This window comes from Ammodytes marinus, assembly GCF_949987685.1.
Source record: "Ammodytes marinus genome assembly, chromosome: 10".
Taxonomy (NCBI): Eukaryota; Metazoa; Chordata; class Actinopteri; order Uranoscopiformes; family Ammodytidae; genus Ammodytes; species Ammodytes marinus.
The window spans coordinates 26,868,936-26,887,607 of record NC_137214.1 but is presented as its reverse complement, the minus strand read 5'-3'; the positions used below and the strand labels follow the sequence as shown (position 1 = coordinate 26,887,607).

General features: G+C 42.1%; 1 protein-coding gene across 1 annotated transcript in view; it reads right to left on the bottom strand.

Moving 5' to 3' along the window:
- The window catches only part of tenm1 (teneurin transmembrane protein 1), a gene marked incomplete at both ends in the record, with an annotated part of 178,892 nt that overhangs the window by 2,267 nt on the left and 157,953 nt on the right, over positions 1-18,672 (bottom strand). The window contains 11 exons of the mRNA XM_080036099.1: positions 482-624; positions 1,717-2,423; positions 2,924-3,225; positions 3,790-4,001; positions 5,893-6,035; positions 7,608-7,852; positions 10,121-10,414; positions 11,879-12,123; positions 13,872-14,044; positions 14,875-15,188; positions 15,670-15,866. Of these exons, the coding sequence (XP_079892225.1) occupies positions 482-624; positions 1,717-2,423; positions 2,924-3,225; positions 3,790-4,001; positions 5,893-6,035; positions 7,608-7,852; positions 10,121-10,414; positions 11,879-12,123; positions 13,872-14,044; positions 14,875-15,188; positions 15,670-15,866 (2,975 nt within the window). The remainder of the gene's footprint in view (positions 1-481; positions 625-1,716; positions 2,424-2,923; positions 3,226-3,789; positions 4,002-5,892; positions 6,036-7,607; positions 7,853-10,120; positions 10,415-11,878; positions 12,124-13,871; positions 14,045-14,874; positions 15,189-15,669; positions 15,867-18,672) is intronic.

Here is an 18,672-nt window from a genome sequence, read left to right as displayed (position 1 = left end):
TCCAACTTTAAATATGTGACCGGTAAGTCATTATGAAAGAAGTTATCATATGAATGAATTGATATGAAATCAATAAAAAGTTTGAAATGATTTAAAAAATAACTCAACTGAGTTCAGTTCTTATATTTTTTCAAGTAATTTATCAATTAAGGTGAATGTCTAATTAAATAGATTGATTTCATTTTAGAGAGATGTTTTTTTAAATGCCACTTTTAAAAACTTAATTTTCTATTTATTAATGGCATTCTTTCAATCGACAATTTTCATTTTGTCATATCATATACTATTAATAACATTAATAATAATAATACGACAGAGTTATAAAGCACTTTTCCAAATGCTCAAAGATGCTTGAAGACTTTACTTCTTTTCATAATAATAATGTATAATGTTACTTTGCATGACAATAAGAGTTATAAACACCCCCTCACCTGTCAGCCAATCAAATGCCAATATGGTTCATAAGAGGTGGAAGTCTCACCTTGCTGGAGTCCCAGTTCTGTGTCTTGGTCTGGGTCTTCATCAGTTCGTATGTTTGTTCCATTCTTCCCACATCGGGCTTTGGGAAGCCTGGGACAACGTTATGAAGCTGGAAGCCAAACAGCTGCAGCCAGCTACCAATGCCTGGAGAGACACACAAACACACGCGCACACACACACACACACACACACACACACACACACACACACACACACACACACACACACACACACACACACACACACACACACACACACACACACACACACACACACACACAAAGAATATTGCAGAGCGGGAGAAAGTTAGTATATAATGTGTATACTGTGAACACGAACAAAAAGTCATAAGGCCAAGGTAACAACACCTTGCACAGGAAATCACACAATCTATGAGCATAACATGTGGCGGAGACGGTTCAGCTGGTGTTTCTGTGACAAACAAACTGCTTCTGTAATAAACAATCTTGCTGCAGGAAATCGTGACAGGCCAAATGAATGTTCCATTAACCAGAAGGACACACGCCCCAGAACCCACATCCTACTGTATATTCATTCCTTTTTCTATCTTTTTTCCCTCACTTGATATTTGTTTTTTTCTATTTTGTCTCCTTGGGGGAAACAGCGTGTTCTTTGACAGACAGAGGGAACACAACATAACAAACACAAACACACAGATCAGAGAGGCAAGGCTGTCCTTTCTGTTGCCAGTATATTCAGTCTGTCTGTCACATCTCTCTCTGCCGTGCACACACAGCAGCTCACCTGTGGTTAGCTGTGAGCCCTTGTTCGCTCACTCTTTATGGCAGATGTTTCCATGTGAGTCTGTGTGTGTGTGTGGGGGGGGTGGGGGGTGGGAGGGGGGGAGTATGTGCAGCTGGGTGAAATATAAGCCCTGTACTATCCGCATGAGAGGTGTAATGTGGCAGCTTGTGTGAGTCTGTTAGCCACTCACTCACTGAGTGTGTTTGTGCGTGTGTGTGTGTGTGTGTGTGTAGACTTCATCACCTGCTCCACTCCTAACTGACATTTTCTATCCTGGCCTTCAACAATAACTTCATCATTTTGTGTGTTGGCTCCTCATTTTATAACTAGCCTACCTTCAAATGTGAAAGTAAGGAATTGTAGATGAAATTGAAAAAAGTCCTTGTCACCATCAGATATTCTCTGGGCACTTTATTATGTGTGTGCCTTTGTGTGTGTGTGTGTCAGTGTGCATACACGTGTGAAGCTCACCTGTAGTAAACTTGGTCACCTCCTCCACTCTGCCGACGGGGCAGTTTTTCTTAAAGGCGTACACATTAAACGGCTTGGGCTCTTTGCTCAGCTCCGCCCACAGTTCGTGATTTGGGGATGTCCACCGTCCCGCTAGCGTGTCGTAATCCCTGCGGCCCAAATGGACCAATCGCGTGAGGGGATCGTACAGGCCTCCGTGGAAGCCTATGACCAGCTTGAAGTCCGGGTTGGTGTCCTGGTAGACCTCTCCGTACGGGGTGTAAAATATCTCTTTGACCAGACGCCCCTTGCTGGAGAAAACCGCCCTGGGACTGCCCGTGCTGTCACAGGCCACATAGTACTCTTCCCCGCTACTCAGCTCCATGGCTATAAGGTGGCCCTGAAGGTCATAGTACAGCGAGGTAATCAGATTGCTAGTGTGGTTGTATAAATGGCTGACTCTGGTGGGGTGTGACAAATCGGCGTAAAAGAACTGCAGCTGCGCCCCCTGGCTGCTCTTGGTTGCTACGCGGCGTCCCAGCCCGTCATAGCGGTACCACACAGCGCGCTCTGTCACTCTGTTGAAGCAGCGGGTCAGCAGGCCGTTAGAGTTGTAGTCAAACAGGTCGTTGGCTCGCTGGCGGAGGAATCCGTCGTCGTCCACGCTGTACTGTAACTCGCCCAGGTGAGTGATGCGGTCGCGCTGGTCGTAACGCAGCGGTGTCAACCTGGAAATAAAGCAAGCGGATTTCTTTTTTTTTTTTAGTAACTACTGCATAGTTATGCATTACCTACTACAAAGATAGGTAGTTTATTTAGTAACTACTACATAGATATGCATTACCGGTTATATATGTTTTTTTTTCTAGTAATTAATAAATAGTTATGCATTACATATTACATAGTTTTTTATTTTTTATTTTTTTTAGTAACTACTTCATGTTTTTCTAAAGTTTTTTTTAGTAACTACTACATAGTTATGCATTACCTACTACTTAGTTGTTTTTAGTAACTAGTACATAGATTGAGTTACCTACTACTACATGGGTTTAAAACATGTTTTTCTTAGTAACTACGGTACTACATAGTTTATCATTATATTTTTTTTGGTAACTACTACATAGTTTAAACCTATGTAGTAGGTAATGCATATCTATGTAGTTCCTACAATTTTGTGTACTTACTTGTAAAGCGTTACCTAATGTATTGCTAGTAGGTAGCCACTTACCTAGCACTGGTCCCATGGCTGAGCAGGTTAATGTTTCCATTCAGGTCGTAGCTGTAGCGCCACTGAGGCCGCTCGTTAACCGAGGCACTCTGCAGCTGGCTGTCTGCGTCGTACTCATAGGTGTAGCGTGTCACGTTGCTGTCCACGCCCACTCTGATGTCACAGGTAGTGGTGCGTCCGGCTGAGTCATACTGAATAGTCATCCAGTAGGCGATGGACTTAAGGATCTCATACTGGACCTCCACCACCTGGCCGTATGAGTTGAATACCTTGGTGTGCTTCATCAAGTGGGTGGTGATCACCTAGACAACCGCACAACAGATGAGTTAGCGATGCACCTGAATACAAACGACTAAAATCAGGCTGAGATGCTACATGCAGAATTATAATCTAGTTTGTTTAAAAGCACAATTGACACAACATAGACATATTATCAAATTACAAATATGTTATGTCCAATGTCCAAGCAGACATTTGACAATGTTCGTATCCAGTAGACTATTAAATCTATTATATTCATTTGGAGTCATGTTTTTTGACACTTGACATACGTATGTACGTTTGTGGGCCAAGATCTGCTCACACTAGGGACCAACCAGACCAAAGCTTTGTGACCACCATTTAAAAAAAAAAACACACCAAAACAAACAGCGGAAGTCTGCAGAGTTGGTTGCTATTCTGTGTGGGTTTGTCACTATGAGCAAACACTTTTACATTACACATAAGTCATTTAATCCAGCGTTGGTGTAAACATATTGACGAGTTCAGCTTTAAGACAACATCAAAGGCAAAAAAGGTATCCTAATTCACATGTGTATTATTTTTCATCAACAGCATTTTGATAGTAACAGCATTTGACAGCATACCTGATTGAGGTCATAAAAGATGACGCTGAATTTGCCAAACTGCTCGACCCGTCCTGATACGTCGACGTAGCGGTACAGATCGATGGGCAGAGGGGTCTCATTGATGACCGCCTGCATGCTGGTCACTCTGAAGTTGTTGTAGCTGTAGTCAAACCTGGCGTTCACCAAGCCCTCTTCACTAAAGCGGAAGATCTGCCGACTCGTCAGGGGTCCTATACACAAAGGCAATCAGTTGTCGATATTTCAGTTTCAGAAAAACACATGATAGATGTGCCACGGACTATAAACACGTGCCACACATTCACAGTCGTCACAGTTGGCCATCACGCAACCCCACACAGGCCTGCCTGATTAATTCAAATTAAGAGACTAATTCCACATCATTAACACGGGACACACACAGTGCAATCCATTCAATCTTAACTATCCCCACACCTCTACGGCACTTCCAGTGGTGACCTTTAATATGGAGAGATAATGAAATCTAAAGACAATAGCCATGATGGGGCCAATGTGTTCCTTAATGTCAGAACATCAACTTTAACAACACCATTCATCACCTCTTCTTGCTATAGCTGCTACAGCTCATCCCCTATTCCGAAAAAAACGGGGCCCGCTAATGAAACACCATTATGGCGGCTATTTGAGATGACTCTGATTGCAGTTAAAATGACTAAGTGTCTGGCTTCGGTAGATCGTAGAGAGCTGGATCACTATTACATCTTCTATTTTTATTTTATTTTTTGTGAAATGTTGGTTCTAAAAACCTTAGCGCTAATGGGACTATGGCAGAAGCTATGAGAGGGATGTGGAGGCTTTTTCTAACAGCCCTGGGGAACGTGCAGTCTGTTCCTCTCGCCTCTTTAGCTGTCACATCCTCAAGCTGTCAGCTTTCCATTTATTTTATTCCTCACCTACCCACTGTATACATACATATACTGTATATATATATTTATATATATATCCCCCCCCCCCCCCCCCCCTCGGTCCCTACACTTCCCTGTATCCTCTCAAGGGACAATTACCACTATCTCTCCCCTCTCCAAGGCTCCGTTTGTTCTGGCGAAATGAGATCAGTTAAAGGAAGGTGAGAGTCTATTCACCGCGAGGGCAAAGCGATAAACACACGCACACACACACACACATGCACACGCACACACACACACACACACACACACACAAAGAGCTGTTCCCGTCAGATTATGGACACCCGGTCATGTGAGCCAATCAAAAAAATGCCAAAGGAAGTGAACCGGCAGCGGCAGAGATGAGAGCGCTCTCTCAACGACCCTGGAAAGACAGCGTGTACTCCAGGGAATCGGTGAACTGTATTCACAATGGCGCTATCGGAACAGATCCGCCCGCCGCCACAGCTAAAGGGGCCCGTTGATGGTCAAAACCATTACTGTGTAATACCATGCAATTTATGAAGTGCACTGTCTTCCTAACTCATTTCCATATTATAAGTGAAACAACTGTCATGTTAGCAGGGTTATAATTGAAGGCCCTCGGCGTAAGATTTCATGATTTCCTTTCCTTTAGCAGACACGTATGAGAACACAGACAACATGTTTCACATGCAGGCAAACAATTCAAATGTTGCATACAGCCACACCTAGCCCACCACATATTTATAGCTTATATTCATACATTTTGCTTGTTGACTTTGATCAGGCAGTGCGGGTTGCGGAGGTGGGTAGGAGATAGCAGAGGCCTAGAGGGAGGTTGTGGGGGGGGGGGGGGGGGCGTCTCGTTTTCAATGCATGTGGTAGACCGCAGTCTCTTCCACTCCCATCACGCTCGGCCCTATACTCACACTTCTAACTGTGGCTGCCTTGACTCAGATGAAATAGCAGCACGGCTGACTCAAAGCCAGACTACAGGGTTTGATACCACTGGTATAAATCTGGCCCCCAGATGAATGATAGAGCAGTCGTGTCACAGTACAGATGCTTTGCTCACAAGCCCATGTAATCCCTCTGATGGATCCATTTGAATGACGTCGTTAAAGATGACTCATTGCAACAGTGGAGATAAAAATGTTAAATTCAGATGTGTGGCTGTGGGTTGGTGTTGTGTGTGTGTGTGTGTGTGTATAGTTACCTGTCTGTCTGTAGCGTATGGAGCTTATAAAGCCGTTATGGGTGAGATGAATGGTCTTGACGGTGCCAGAGGAGTCATCGTAAGTGAAGGTCACCAGGGTGGAGTCATAAACCACCTCGGAGAGCCGCGCTGCCGCTGTGTACCTTTGGGGAAGAAAGAAAAAAAAAGAGTAAAAATGAGCAAAAAGAACAATTTAGGAAAATAGATGGAAAAATAATTTGTAAGCTGTGTCGGAAGCTGGGTATACAGATGTAAAGAAAATGCAAAGTCAAACAATTGAACTTCAGTACGAGTAAACAAAGGGGGACACACTCATGAATAATACAAAAGAAACCCGCGGGGCCATTAAGGAACAAGTTGCGCCATCCCTCAACGTTTCATCAAACTCAGAATCGGCTGCCATGGCAGTTATGGCCTTTCAAATCTTAAAAATGGGCCGGTTTATTAGACTGTAGTGTCCCCAATCGAGCCAATGAGTATTAAACATTTTTAAATGCCAGATCATTGCCCGAATCAGCCCTCCAACTTCCATCAAAAAATCACCTCGGCGATGTCTGACAATAGTATGATGATAAAACATTTGACCTTTAATCAGTCTCCCCACATTAGTCCAATCAGTGGCATTTGTGAGGACAGCTGGGGGGGGGTGTGGAGCACGTTTTGTGTCAGCTAGACTTAGAGCTGTGTAATAGGGCTTTTTACATTTCTGAGATTTAATTATAACACCTTCATCAAGCCAATCAGTGTTATGTTTTTTTATGTGGCCGACTGTAGTGCCAAGATGCATAGTGTTATGTGCTACCCAATACAAAGCGGTGCTGTCGACAATGTCACCCTCTTCCACACTGCACTGCCTCCCCGTAAATTAACTGTTCAAAAACTGCTGTGGCTCAAAAGAGACTCTGTTATAAGATGAAACTGCACAGCCAGGCGAACAGGTAGGTGTTGACAACGTTGTGCTAGCATGCTGGGAAGTGGAAGTGGCTCCATTAAACTCTCACATCAAGATATATAAATGAGCTCAATTTGGCTTTAATGGTAGTCTCAGTTTTACAGCCATGTCTGAACCATGTCTATAGCCTTGGTAAATCAGGTTTAGGTTTTGCATGAAGTGAAAATGAAATAGTGGTAATGTGTTAATAATATTATTATCTTTTCCCATTTTCTTGTTTTGCAGTCTGTGGTACCTATAAGTCGTGGCATTGTATGAATAAAATAAGGCTAAGAGCTGATCCTAAGAACCCAATTTGCATCATAGTCACCATTTTTCAATGTGTTGACATTTAACTTTTGCAAACCAAGTGATAGCTTGTGGCTCATCAATAAACTTAGTCTCAGAATTGTTGGTGTCTCTCTAGTCATATGATTCAGTGTTTCCCCAACTTATAAGGTCAAAAACTGTTTTACCCCTAAATAACAAAAACAAAGTTACATTAAAGGTGGAGTCAGTGTGATCGTGAAAAGAAATCTGGTGTTAAAACACAGCCTAGGCTCTGTACACCTGTATGTAAACAAAGGGGACCCACCTTAGCTAGCAACATGCCCATTTACAGAGACTAGGCTGTGTTTCCTCACTGTTTATTTTTACTTTGTTTACAGTGTACACACCTTTACATAGGCCTTGAGATAGCTGATGGTGAGGAGATATTTACAGATTTTGCCGAAAAATGTATTTTTGTCAACAGACATTCTCCATAAAATCACATTAATCTAACCTGTATATAATACTGCGTCCCGTTCCCAGATACTGAGTCCTTAGCAGCCGTCCGTCCAGCGTGTAGTCCTGCATGAAGGAGGCGCGGCTGTCTGGCGGAGTGTAGATGTTCCGGTAGTAGCCAATGGAAAGCAGCGACTGCAGCGTGTGCTTCACCATGCTGGGCATCGTCACGGCAACCAGACGGTCGGTTTGGTCGTACTCAAAGACGTAGCGCCTCTGGCTGTGCAGCAGCAGCATAATGGACTGAGACACAGACAGACAGAGTTAGAATACTGTCTGGGTCATTTCTTTATTTCAATGTCATTTGAGGGAAACGTTGCATCACCAACACACTCTTCCTCTTTAGATGTAGGCCTACCATTGGTTCTAGCTCTGGGATCATTCATTTTCCAGTTAATCATTGATGGCTATTCAATTCTTAAAACATGCGTAGAATTTTTTCTTTTTCTTTTTTTTATTATTGAAGCCATGAGTTTTTCATATGACAGCAACCATCTTGTTTACCGTTTGATTGTTAATGTTACTTTTTAGGCACGCTTTGAAATCTGAAGGCTGCAGTCCTGAAGCTATTTGAGCACTCCGAAGTACAGTGAAACAATGTTGTGTAAAAATACTTTTCAATTTAACTGTAAGGTATGATATTAATGTATTAATTATACATGCAAGTACTATTAAATCTAGATAGTTCTGTAATATAAGCTCATTTATGCTCTAATTCGGTCTCAAAAGCTGACACTAAATATATTTTAGGCTGAAAATCTTTTCATTAGATATTACAGTTAATTTCAAGGAAGGAAATGATAGCTTCTGGTAACTTTGATTTTTTTTTGTCTAAAACACACATGCTGAAAGGGAAATATCCCTTTGCATGTTTTAATCCATTAACTCAAAATGAAATAAATTCTACATTATTTATTTCCATTCTTCAAAACAGTGTTTACTGTAAAGACCACTCTCAGGAAAGCACTGGTTTATTGTATTTTCACCTCCCAAGTGACACAGCCTTGAAACTTGCTTGAGTCATGTAATGAACCACAATGGACATCTTGTCTGCGTGTCTGACTTGCATCCATTGCATTTGGCCCTGCTTCTGTTGTGTTCCACATTTTACTCAAGACTGATTTTCTCAGAGACACCGACTGATGTTTTTTCACACTTTTCACATCTATCTATCTATCTATCTATCTATCTATCTATCTATCTATCTATCTATCTATCTATCTATCTATCTATCTATCTATCTATCTATCTATCTATCTATCTATCTATCTATCTATCTATCTATCTATCTATCTATCTATCTATCTATCTATCTCTCTATCTCTCTATCTATCTCTCTCTCTCTCTATCTATCTATCTATCTATCTATCTATCTATCTATCTATCTATCTATCTATCTATCTATCTATCTATCTATCTATCTATCTATCTATCTATCTATCTATCTATCTATCTATCTATCTATCTATCTATCTATCTATCTATCTATCTATCTATCTATCAATGGCTGCCTCAAAGCGATGAAAAATACAAATAAATTCAAATGAAATACAATTAAAACATGGTTGGTAAATGTACTAGTATAGCAAAGAAGTTTAATTTGTTTTCATGATTTCGTTAGCTTTCATCTCAAGTGAAGAAATGACTTTGCGTTTGGTGTAACTTTTGGTTTCATATTCAGTAACCGTAACAACCTTGAAGCAGCAAACGAAGGAAGAGCAGATGTGTTAGATTTATGCTAACAACAAAGAGAAGCCATCACACAAAATCTCAGCATGATACAAAGAGAAACTGTCTCTCACATCCCATCCTCCCCTTCTCTAAGTACAGCTCTTACTACTCTTACTAAAGATGAAGAATGCAGAGCGGTAGCCTATACTATGAATGCCAAAAGATGTGCGGCTTATCCACCACTTCAAAAACGAAAACTAAAGCAAAAGCTTTTCTATATTTTATTTTGAAACTGTATCATTTTTCTTTTACATTTTTGTGTGATGCTGTGATTTAATGTATACTGTATAAGATGCCAGGGCCGTTGCTAGACCCCCTTTTACTGGGGCAAGGGCTGATCTGCTGTGCAAAACAAAACTAAAAATCTACACCTTTTATGCCAATATCTGCACATTTCGTACACAGCAAGCATGGCTGGTAAGATGGCCTTGAGGAAATAGAGGCCAACCAGTAACTATAAGGTCGCTGGTTCGATCCCTGGTAAATACTACTACTGGTGGCTGGTATTACATCTATGGTGCCCACCATCTCTACTATTGTGTCCTTGAGCAAGACACTTAACCCCAAACTGCTCCAGGGGCGCTGTACTATGGCTGACCTTGCGCCAGGACCCCCTCCGAAGTGTGCTAACTTGATAGGGGATATGCAAAAAGACAAATTTCAATGTGTAAATTGACTAATAAAGATAACTTAACTTATTCAGAAAATGTTTGTGGGAGCCTAGCATCACCATGTGATAGATTATTTTGACCAAACATTCCAAACCCTAGCTCTAATGACCTTGTCTGCGTAGGTGTAGCTCCAGATTTTGCCGTTGACCCAGGCTCTGGACACCACCCTGTCATTCTCGTACTCCAGCCGTTCAGACCAGTCCCCACGGTGAATGGCAGACAGCAGGCCACCAGCAGAGTAGCTGATGTTTACTTCAGTGTATTTGCTGCTGGGGGACCAGACCACCGGCCGGCCCAGAGAGTCATACTGGATATGGAGGGTGAACTTCCTGTGGTCATCGTAGATCTTCCCTACTCTGGTGCTCTGGTCAAAGTCTATGGACAGCAGGTTCCTGTTATGGGCCTGAAAAAGAAAAAAAAAATATTTTAAATGTCATGTTTGAGGGAGAACAATACAATTTCTTTGGCTTAATTATCATCTGTTAACAGAATTTAATTTGCTTTATTGTATAATATTTTAATGCACAATACATGCTTTCTGGCTGTTGAACTTTGTCCCAGTTTTGCTACAAGTTTGTTGTTTAGCCTTGAAGACACAATACAGAGGTATGACGCATTCATGTGCACAGTAGTTTCACTCCCCATATTCTGTTATCAGACATTGTATGAAGGATAACACCAGCTGAGATGAATTTCTGGGAATATCTACCTAATTAAAATGTTTCTGCTTTCGCCAGCAAAACGGGCTGGACACACAAACCGAGTGTATACGCCTACACACTTCTCTTGCATATAATCTCTGTACACTGTTCATTCGATGTATTCAACCATGTATCAATCCAGGTACATTGTTGTTTGACCCTTGTATGCTGTTTGCAAGTAAATTCACCTGCTTCCAAGAAGGCCTGACTCAGTTTCAATTATTCAAACACTTGGTGAAATAATTCTAGTAACATCATCATTAATTCCAAATAAGACCACACACACACACACACACACACACATTCAAATATAAATAAATTGACATGTCTGACTGAGAATTCATTAGTTTGAGTAAATTAATTGTGACTTTTAGAGCAACCTAGGACCTGCATAATAACAATAAATTGCATTGTGATCAAGTGAAAGGAGCCAGTCCCGGGGAGAAGCTAATTTTTTAATTAGCGCACATCAGATAAAATGTCCTTGTTTTGTTTCATGAACTATTCCGTTTGCTTGCCGTGTGCTTTCTGTGCCAAGGAAACAAAGAGAAAAGGTGTTGCAGTCTGCGTGTGATGTGTGGAAAGTTCAGCGAAAGAGTTCAAAGTCATCAGCTTGCTCGCAGATTAGCAATGTCATTCATCAGTCAAAGAATCTACCATGTTGCGCAACATCAAACTGTAGCGACCGTTTGAACTGCTGCTCTACAGTTTGTGCTCAAAATAAATGTGAGGCCAGCCGAAAAATATGTCTCTAAGAGGTGACATTTCTCTGTCGTTCTGAGCGTATAAAGGTCAGATTGCACAACGTTTGGTTAACCTAACGTTCTTTTAAGATGTGGCTGAGGTCGGGTGAAGTCATTTGCCCTAATCACATGGGTTTCCATCCATGATAACTGGCAGCTTGAGATTTGATGTGTTGTTTACCACAGTGTTTTAGGTTACCATTGTGGCTGTAACCTAACACATTAATGTACTTGCCAACGTTTCTTAACCAATAACGTCAACTTTTTGCCCATCATGTAAATTGGGATTTTCTTTCATATCAGAGTGTATTGAATAGACACTACTTTTTAATGCAGCTTTGCTTTACACGTTTACATGTTATTTGACTGTTTTTGCGATTTTATTTGAAATGAATTGAACTGATATGAAGCCAGTGTTTTTACCCTGAGCCTGCGCTCATAGGTGCTGTAGTTGGTCCTGCTCTGCTCCTTCCTCTGCCTCCACTCTATCAGGCTGGGGGCGTGGTCTCCAGGCAGGCTGATGTTACAGCGGCTGGCGGTGGGACTGACTCCTCCCCCGGCAACGCCCGGGAGGAGGGGCTCCGTCGTCAAGGCCAACTCCATCCCACTGGCCAGAGACACGTGGAACGAACCATCAGCACTGACCCTGTATGAACTCTGAGCGTGGTCTGGAGTGGGGGGACGATGGAACACAAACACACACACACACACACACACACACACACACACACACACAAACACGTACAAGCAAAACCACCAATGCACACAGGGATGTGAATATGCAACGACAAGATGAAAAAAAGTGTGAAAAAACATCAGTCAGTGTCTCTGAGAAAATCAGTCTTGAGTAAAATGTGGAACACAACAGAAGCAGGGCCAAATGCAATGGATACATGTCAGGCTTTTATTCTATGTGTGTTTTGTTTGAGTTGATTGCTAAACTCAACATCGGCGCACGTTGTGTATCTGCTATTGTATCTTTAGAAAAAATATGTAATCTATTCAGAAACAGAAGAGGATAGACATAGAAAGAGAGAGACAAAGAGAAAGAGAAAGGGAAGAGGGGGGCTAAGGGAGGGGTGTGTGTGTGTGTGTGTGGGGGTGTTTGGCCAAAACCGTTTGTTTTTTCACACATTGCAAAGGTTTCTCAGAAACTGTTGTTTCATTTCGACATTGCTCCGAGGAAGATTACAGAAATGTTTACATCGCTTTGTCTCACGCCTTTTACTACTTCTGAAACACAATAAATAAAATACATTTCAGAAATAGTCATAAAACTATATTTACATCATAAAAGCTAACATTGCAAATAAACTGCACAGTATAACTTATATTCCCCTCACCTCTACATAATATGGTTACGGTTGCCTCAGAGGCAGGGTGAGACACATGTGAATTTTGTGGGTGGTGGACGTAATGGGAGAGTGGGGTGGGGGGCTCTCTAAAATAGGAGGTCATTTCAACCCTTCCCTGGCAGCCTTGTCATACTGTAGGCCCCGTGTACATGGCCCTGTGTGTGTGTGTGTGTGTGTGTGTGTGTGTGTGTGCAGGCAGTATTTGTGTGTGTGTGTTGGAGCCGCGTCCCTTTCCCTGCAGTCCTGTCATTGTGACAACTGCGAGAAAGCAATTAAAGGGATGACATGAGAAGAAAGTGCTCCCATGAGCGGCTCCTCCACTCCACTCTCATTTTCTTCCCTTCTCATCTCTGCCATTCTTCTTCTTCTTCTCTCTCTCCCCGCGGCCGTTAAGACGTTTCACACATTTCAGTCTGATCCGCCATGTTTTTTTTGTAAATGAAAAATAAATCAAATATATATATATTTTTTTTACCGGTCATTAGTACTGGATATGTAAAGAGGACATCCATGTGTGAATTGTTTATAGAAAAGGATAAATCCTCTTTCTTATTTTCTTTCAAAGCTGTGTATCTCACACACACACACACACACACACACACACACACCCAGTGCAGCCGATAAGAAGACGAAGGAGAAGTAGGAGAAGGAAAACACAGGTCAATGCTTGACCCGGGCAGAATAACAGCCACGTTATTGCAGTTTGCCCGCCATAAATGTTTAAACATCACTATAACCTTACAGTCTGCCCTCATACATGCGCGTTTGTTGCCTGTTTTAGTTTATTCCCACCGCGATGAGTCATAAATGGCATTGCAGTTTGTTTGTGGTAAAGCCGAGTAGGGGGGGGGGGGGCAGAGATGAATGTATGGTGAGGGGGCTATAATCTTTTCCTGCGTGTCAACTTGTGAATACATGGGGGATGACGTTGCATAGGCCTATTCGTGCCCCCGTGTTTGGCGCAGTGTACATTCCTTTTGTCTTTCCACAGTTTAATATTGTTCCTACTGACCTATGAGGAAGGGGAAACAAAGAGACAACACAGCCATGCCACTGTGTACCTTGTCTAAAGGTGTAGATGGTGTCGCTGGCAGACAGGTTGGTGCTGGTGACAAAGTTCTCGCGGTTGGACGCGTCCACCTCCACCCGCGACCAGCGCTCCAGGTTGCCGTGGAAACCACTCACCTCGCCAGTGGGGAGGGTGATGTTGGTCACGCGGCCTTCGCTGTTGTACCTTTAGGGAGAAGAAAAAAAACACAGACCCCGTGATGTACAACCACAAACACACACACACACACACATGCAAACGCACACGCAAACACACAAACCCGCACCCACACACACCCCCACACACACACACACACACACACACACACACACACAGCCACAGATAACTGTCGCTCGTGGAGAGTAGCACGCTTGGCCACACACACACAAAGGCACATATAGAAACACATATGTATGCATGCACTCGCTATTGCTCTGTTTCCCCCCTCTCATGCACAAACATCGGGCGCGGAGTAAAGTGTCAAGCATGATTTATATGTGTAATTATCCAGCTGTGGAATTTTGGAGACAGGGACTCGATTCGGCAGCGGTGAATAATTTAAACAAATGTGTTTGTGTGTATTGCGTACTGTACTGTGTGTGTGATGCTAAACATGTGGGTGATCAAAGTGTGCAGGGACGTCCTTCAGCTGATCAGTCACATAAGAAAGTCCTAAACAGAAGAAAAAAATCCATCCGTCCAGCTATTCACAGGGACACAAGCTACCACCAGAGGGCACTCACAATTCACACATGCAAACATAAACTCTGTCTGGCAATAATACAAAAGCACATGCATTCCATCCTGTGTCCATACATACATTCATAGTCTAGCAACCAATCATAAATTAAACTAAAACTGATAAAGCGAAGAATACAAAAATATATATATATAAATAAAGATTATAAAGGACAAGAATGAAAAAAGACAAATAGATACATAAATAAATGAGAGAACAATAAGTGGAGAGAGAGAGAGAGAGAGAGAGAAAAAAAAAAAAACAGTGACAGACTTACTCATAAACAGTGGTCCAACTGTTCTCGTCACTCTTGGTTGCTAGGAGACCCGTGTTGCCATGGTAAGTGATGTGGGCGATGTCGTGGCCTTGGGCTGATACCTTTCGCAGTGTTCCGCTGTTGCTAAGCGACAGCCAGTACACCTGTCCGGCAGGTAGAGCCAGCCAGAGGGGCACGCCGTGAGCGTCCCTTCTCACCTGCAGCCCGTGGCCATCGCGACACGTCAGCCCCGACAGCTGGCCGCCAACGCCGTAAGTGAAGTTATACAGGATGTGACCCGTGATCAGGTGTTTGGTCCACATGTGGGAGCCATTCTGGAAAAAGGAGAAGAAGAAAAGTTAGGTCCGGATTGGGTCGAGTCGCACATGCTTTTTAGTACATCTATTATAAGTATGTTTAAAGTTTAAACGAGTGTAAAGGCTTTTTATCTGACATCTTACTAACCCTTATTAAGACACTCATTGAAGTACTTGGACATTCAAACCCAAAATGTTATATATATGAATACAAGAAAAACACATACAAAGTAAAGGAACATTTATTTACCGCTAAAAACACATGTAAGTTAAAGGAACATATATTTTGTTATGCTAGCACTTGTAACAAAGATGAACGTATCCAGTCCAGTCACTTAGTCATACAGATAGATAGATAGATAGATAGCTATATTTATACATGCTACTCTAAGCTAGTAACTAAATCGTCTAAGCTCAGTTATGGTCATCAAGTATCTACATGTTTCCCATGCTAACACACAAGTGTTTTCTGTCGGTAGCTTCGGCCCTGTGTGTGTACCTGGCTGAAGAGATAGAGCTCTTGGTCCAGAGGAGAGCTGATCTCAAGCAGACCTGCGGGGCTGGGCTGAGGTTGGTTGGGGCTGACGGCTCTGATACGGATGTTTCCCAGATCAGCGATGTACAGGGTTCCATTGGGGGCCACGGCCAGAGAGGAGGGGGCTTTGAGGCGGGCGTCACGGGCGTACCCTCCATCGCCTGATCAGAATAAACAAACAAACATTCTTTAAGATGAGACACTGCAAGCAAAAAAAATGTTTTTCCAAGTAGGCCTACTTTTGGCATTTATGCTTCCATGACATGTCTTCTTTCATAATATGTATATTATACTATTAGAAATACTAGGTCCGGGGGCGCCCTTAGCTCAGTTGGTAGGACGCCCCCCCCTCCACCCCCCCGGGCCTGGCCCAGCAGCAGACCCGGGTTCGATTCCCGCCCGCGGTCGTCCTCTGCATGTCACTCCCCTCTCTGCCCCATTTCACCTCTGTCTCTCTGCACTATCAAATAAAGCATAAAAATGCCCAAAAAATATCTTAAAAAAAAATAATAATAGTAGGTCCAACATGTACATTTCGATGTTTGTTTTACTAAACCTTGTCTGTTTGCATCTGAATATTTCTCCTACACAACCATCTTTAACGGCCATTATCCCAACATTATTTTTTTTCAATATTCTGAACCACAAATCTCAACTTCTAAAGACACAAGCATTAACCAAACGTTCCATAATCATTCCTAGCAGTATTCTAAAGGTTAATACTGACGTATTTGTTCATATGTTGTAAAGTGTCAGATTAATGATACTAAAAGTCTGTTCAGTAAAAACTCTGGACACAAATGTGTTGTAAAAATGAAATAAAGGTTTTAATTCTGGCTCCATCCAACATCCACTTTTTTGTTTTTTAATTAGATGCAAATGTAAACATAATTAGTTAGATATTAATGCCAAATGTGCATATCTATTCAAACATTTCTGTAAAAATTGCACAAAAAAAAAGTATTTTATTGGAAGAAATCAACTGGCAGAAATGAATTGTGGTATCTGTGTAATATATATATATATTTTTTGGGACTTCAAGAAAGAGATAAATCACAACTGATGAACACAAGCTTTGGAGAATATGAAGATGGCATGGTGTCGCTTAAGCGTTTATCAGTTTGGCTCAGGACTTGGGACTTGTTGTGATACCATAGCTTCCCTATGGAGTTGATATGACCACCTTGATAGTAACCTGGGCCTTATCAGACAGTGGTAGTGGGTCGACTGAATGTGTTCACATGTCTTTGGTAGCACAGCGGGATTACAGCCGGGTGAAGCCCTTTAGATGCTGTAAGCCGTTAGCCCGGGGCCTCCCATTGGTCTGAGCCTACAGCAGGGTGGCAGTTTATCTCTTGACAACATGTGCATTGTGTGTGTGTGTGTGTGTGTGTTCCTGTCTGTTTGTATTTGTGTGTTTGTGTGTGTGTGTGTATGTATGTGTGTGTGTGTACTTGTCTGTTTGTATTTGCGGCTCTGTGTGCTCACACATGTGCGCATGTTCAAAGGCGCAGTGTGGAGTGTCTGCGGTGGCAGGATGGAAACGGAAAGCCTCTGAAGAGAGTAATCATCTGTTAACAGCAAGACATGATTGAAAATATGCAAAGTACAAACCCCAAGAAATAGGGGATGGTTACAGCCCATTGGCTTGTGGCATGGCAGAGACACTTCTCTCCATTTTGAATAGAAAAGGGAGGCTGATTTTTTCATGAGCAGAATTAAATGATAAAATCACACATCCCCTCTGACGCTTACAATGAAAAGCATGGCCTAACTGTCAAAGGAACATCTGCTTATTTGTTAGGTCCGTTCCCTTTTCCCCCTCCTTATTACCTTTCTGGAGCCCCCCTCCAATGATACAGCAAGCAGTTAAAACCCAGAGATGTTTTCTGCTGCTTGGGATTTTTATGCATTTGATGGTTTTCTCTCAAGATAGTTTCTGCTTAAGTTTAGCTTGACGTTTTTGAAAAGGTGGAGCATTTCCATGAATACAAATACATCCCACCATTACACACTTACTTTATATCAAACTCACATGCATGCACACACCCAGTCAAATTATATCCGTTTACTTTTACATTGTAGATAGTCATTTATTTCCTTTACATTGGCATTGTTAAAGGTGCTGAAAGCGGAATGGTTATTTTAGCTAACTACCTGTCAGTTACTGCAATTAGCAGTCCCCTCGCTCGTCCCTACGTAACCACATTAATGCACTGCGGTCTTCAAGCAGCGAGTTATCTAGCATCATCTCAGATCCATAAGTGTGATAAAACATGATAAAAACCATCAAAACAGACATTGGGAAGGATTTTGACCTGCTCCGCCATTGTAGGCAAATAAACATTCACTTGGTTTGTAGCGTTCTTTCCTCTGATTGGATACCACTTTCGGGATCCCCGAACAATTTAATTTGCCGATTAAATGCAGAGCGGGTGACTGAGAGATCGGAGGTATGAAACGCGCACACTATATAAGTGATCACTGTATGAATATAGAGCAAATTAATACTTATATTAACCTAAATATATCGCTCACTTCACCTTCAACATAAAGGTCGACATATTTTAATGCATTATCTTTCAAGGGGAGTCAAAACAGCCCTCCTTAGATATTAACATTTAAACTGAATCAAAACGATTTAGACACATTTCAACGGCGGTGGAGGCAGGCAGGAGAGGAAAAGTTCTTCTTCCTAAGCTCCTCTAATAACATCATTGGCCAGCAGGGAAACACACACAGGCAGCAAGATGTAATCACTTAATACCGACACAGCCTGACGTTTTCAATTCACTTAGGTTGTGTCAAAGCTTTTTAAAATGTCCCTGTTTTGTTTCCTGCCTTAACTTCCTGAGCTAGGCCATGCATGAGGTAATGTCATATGAATTTTAAGTGCAGTTGTATGTTGTTTTTAGTAATGTAATCCTATTAGACATAATCTAATACTTTCACTTTACCTAATCCTAC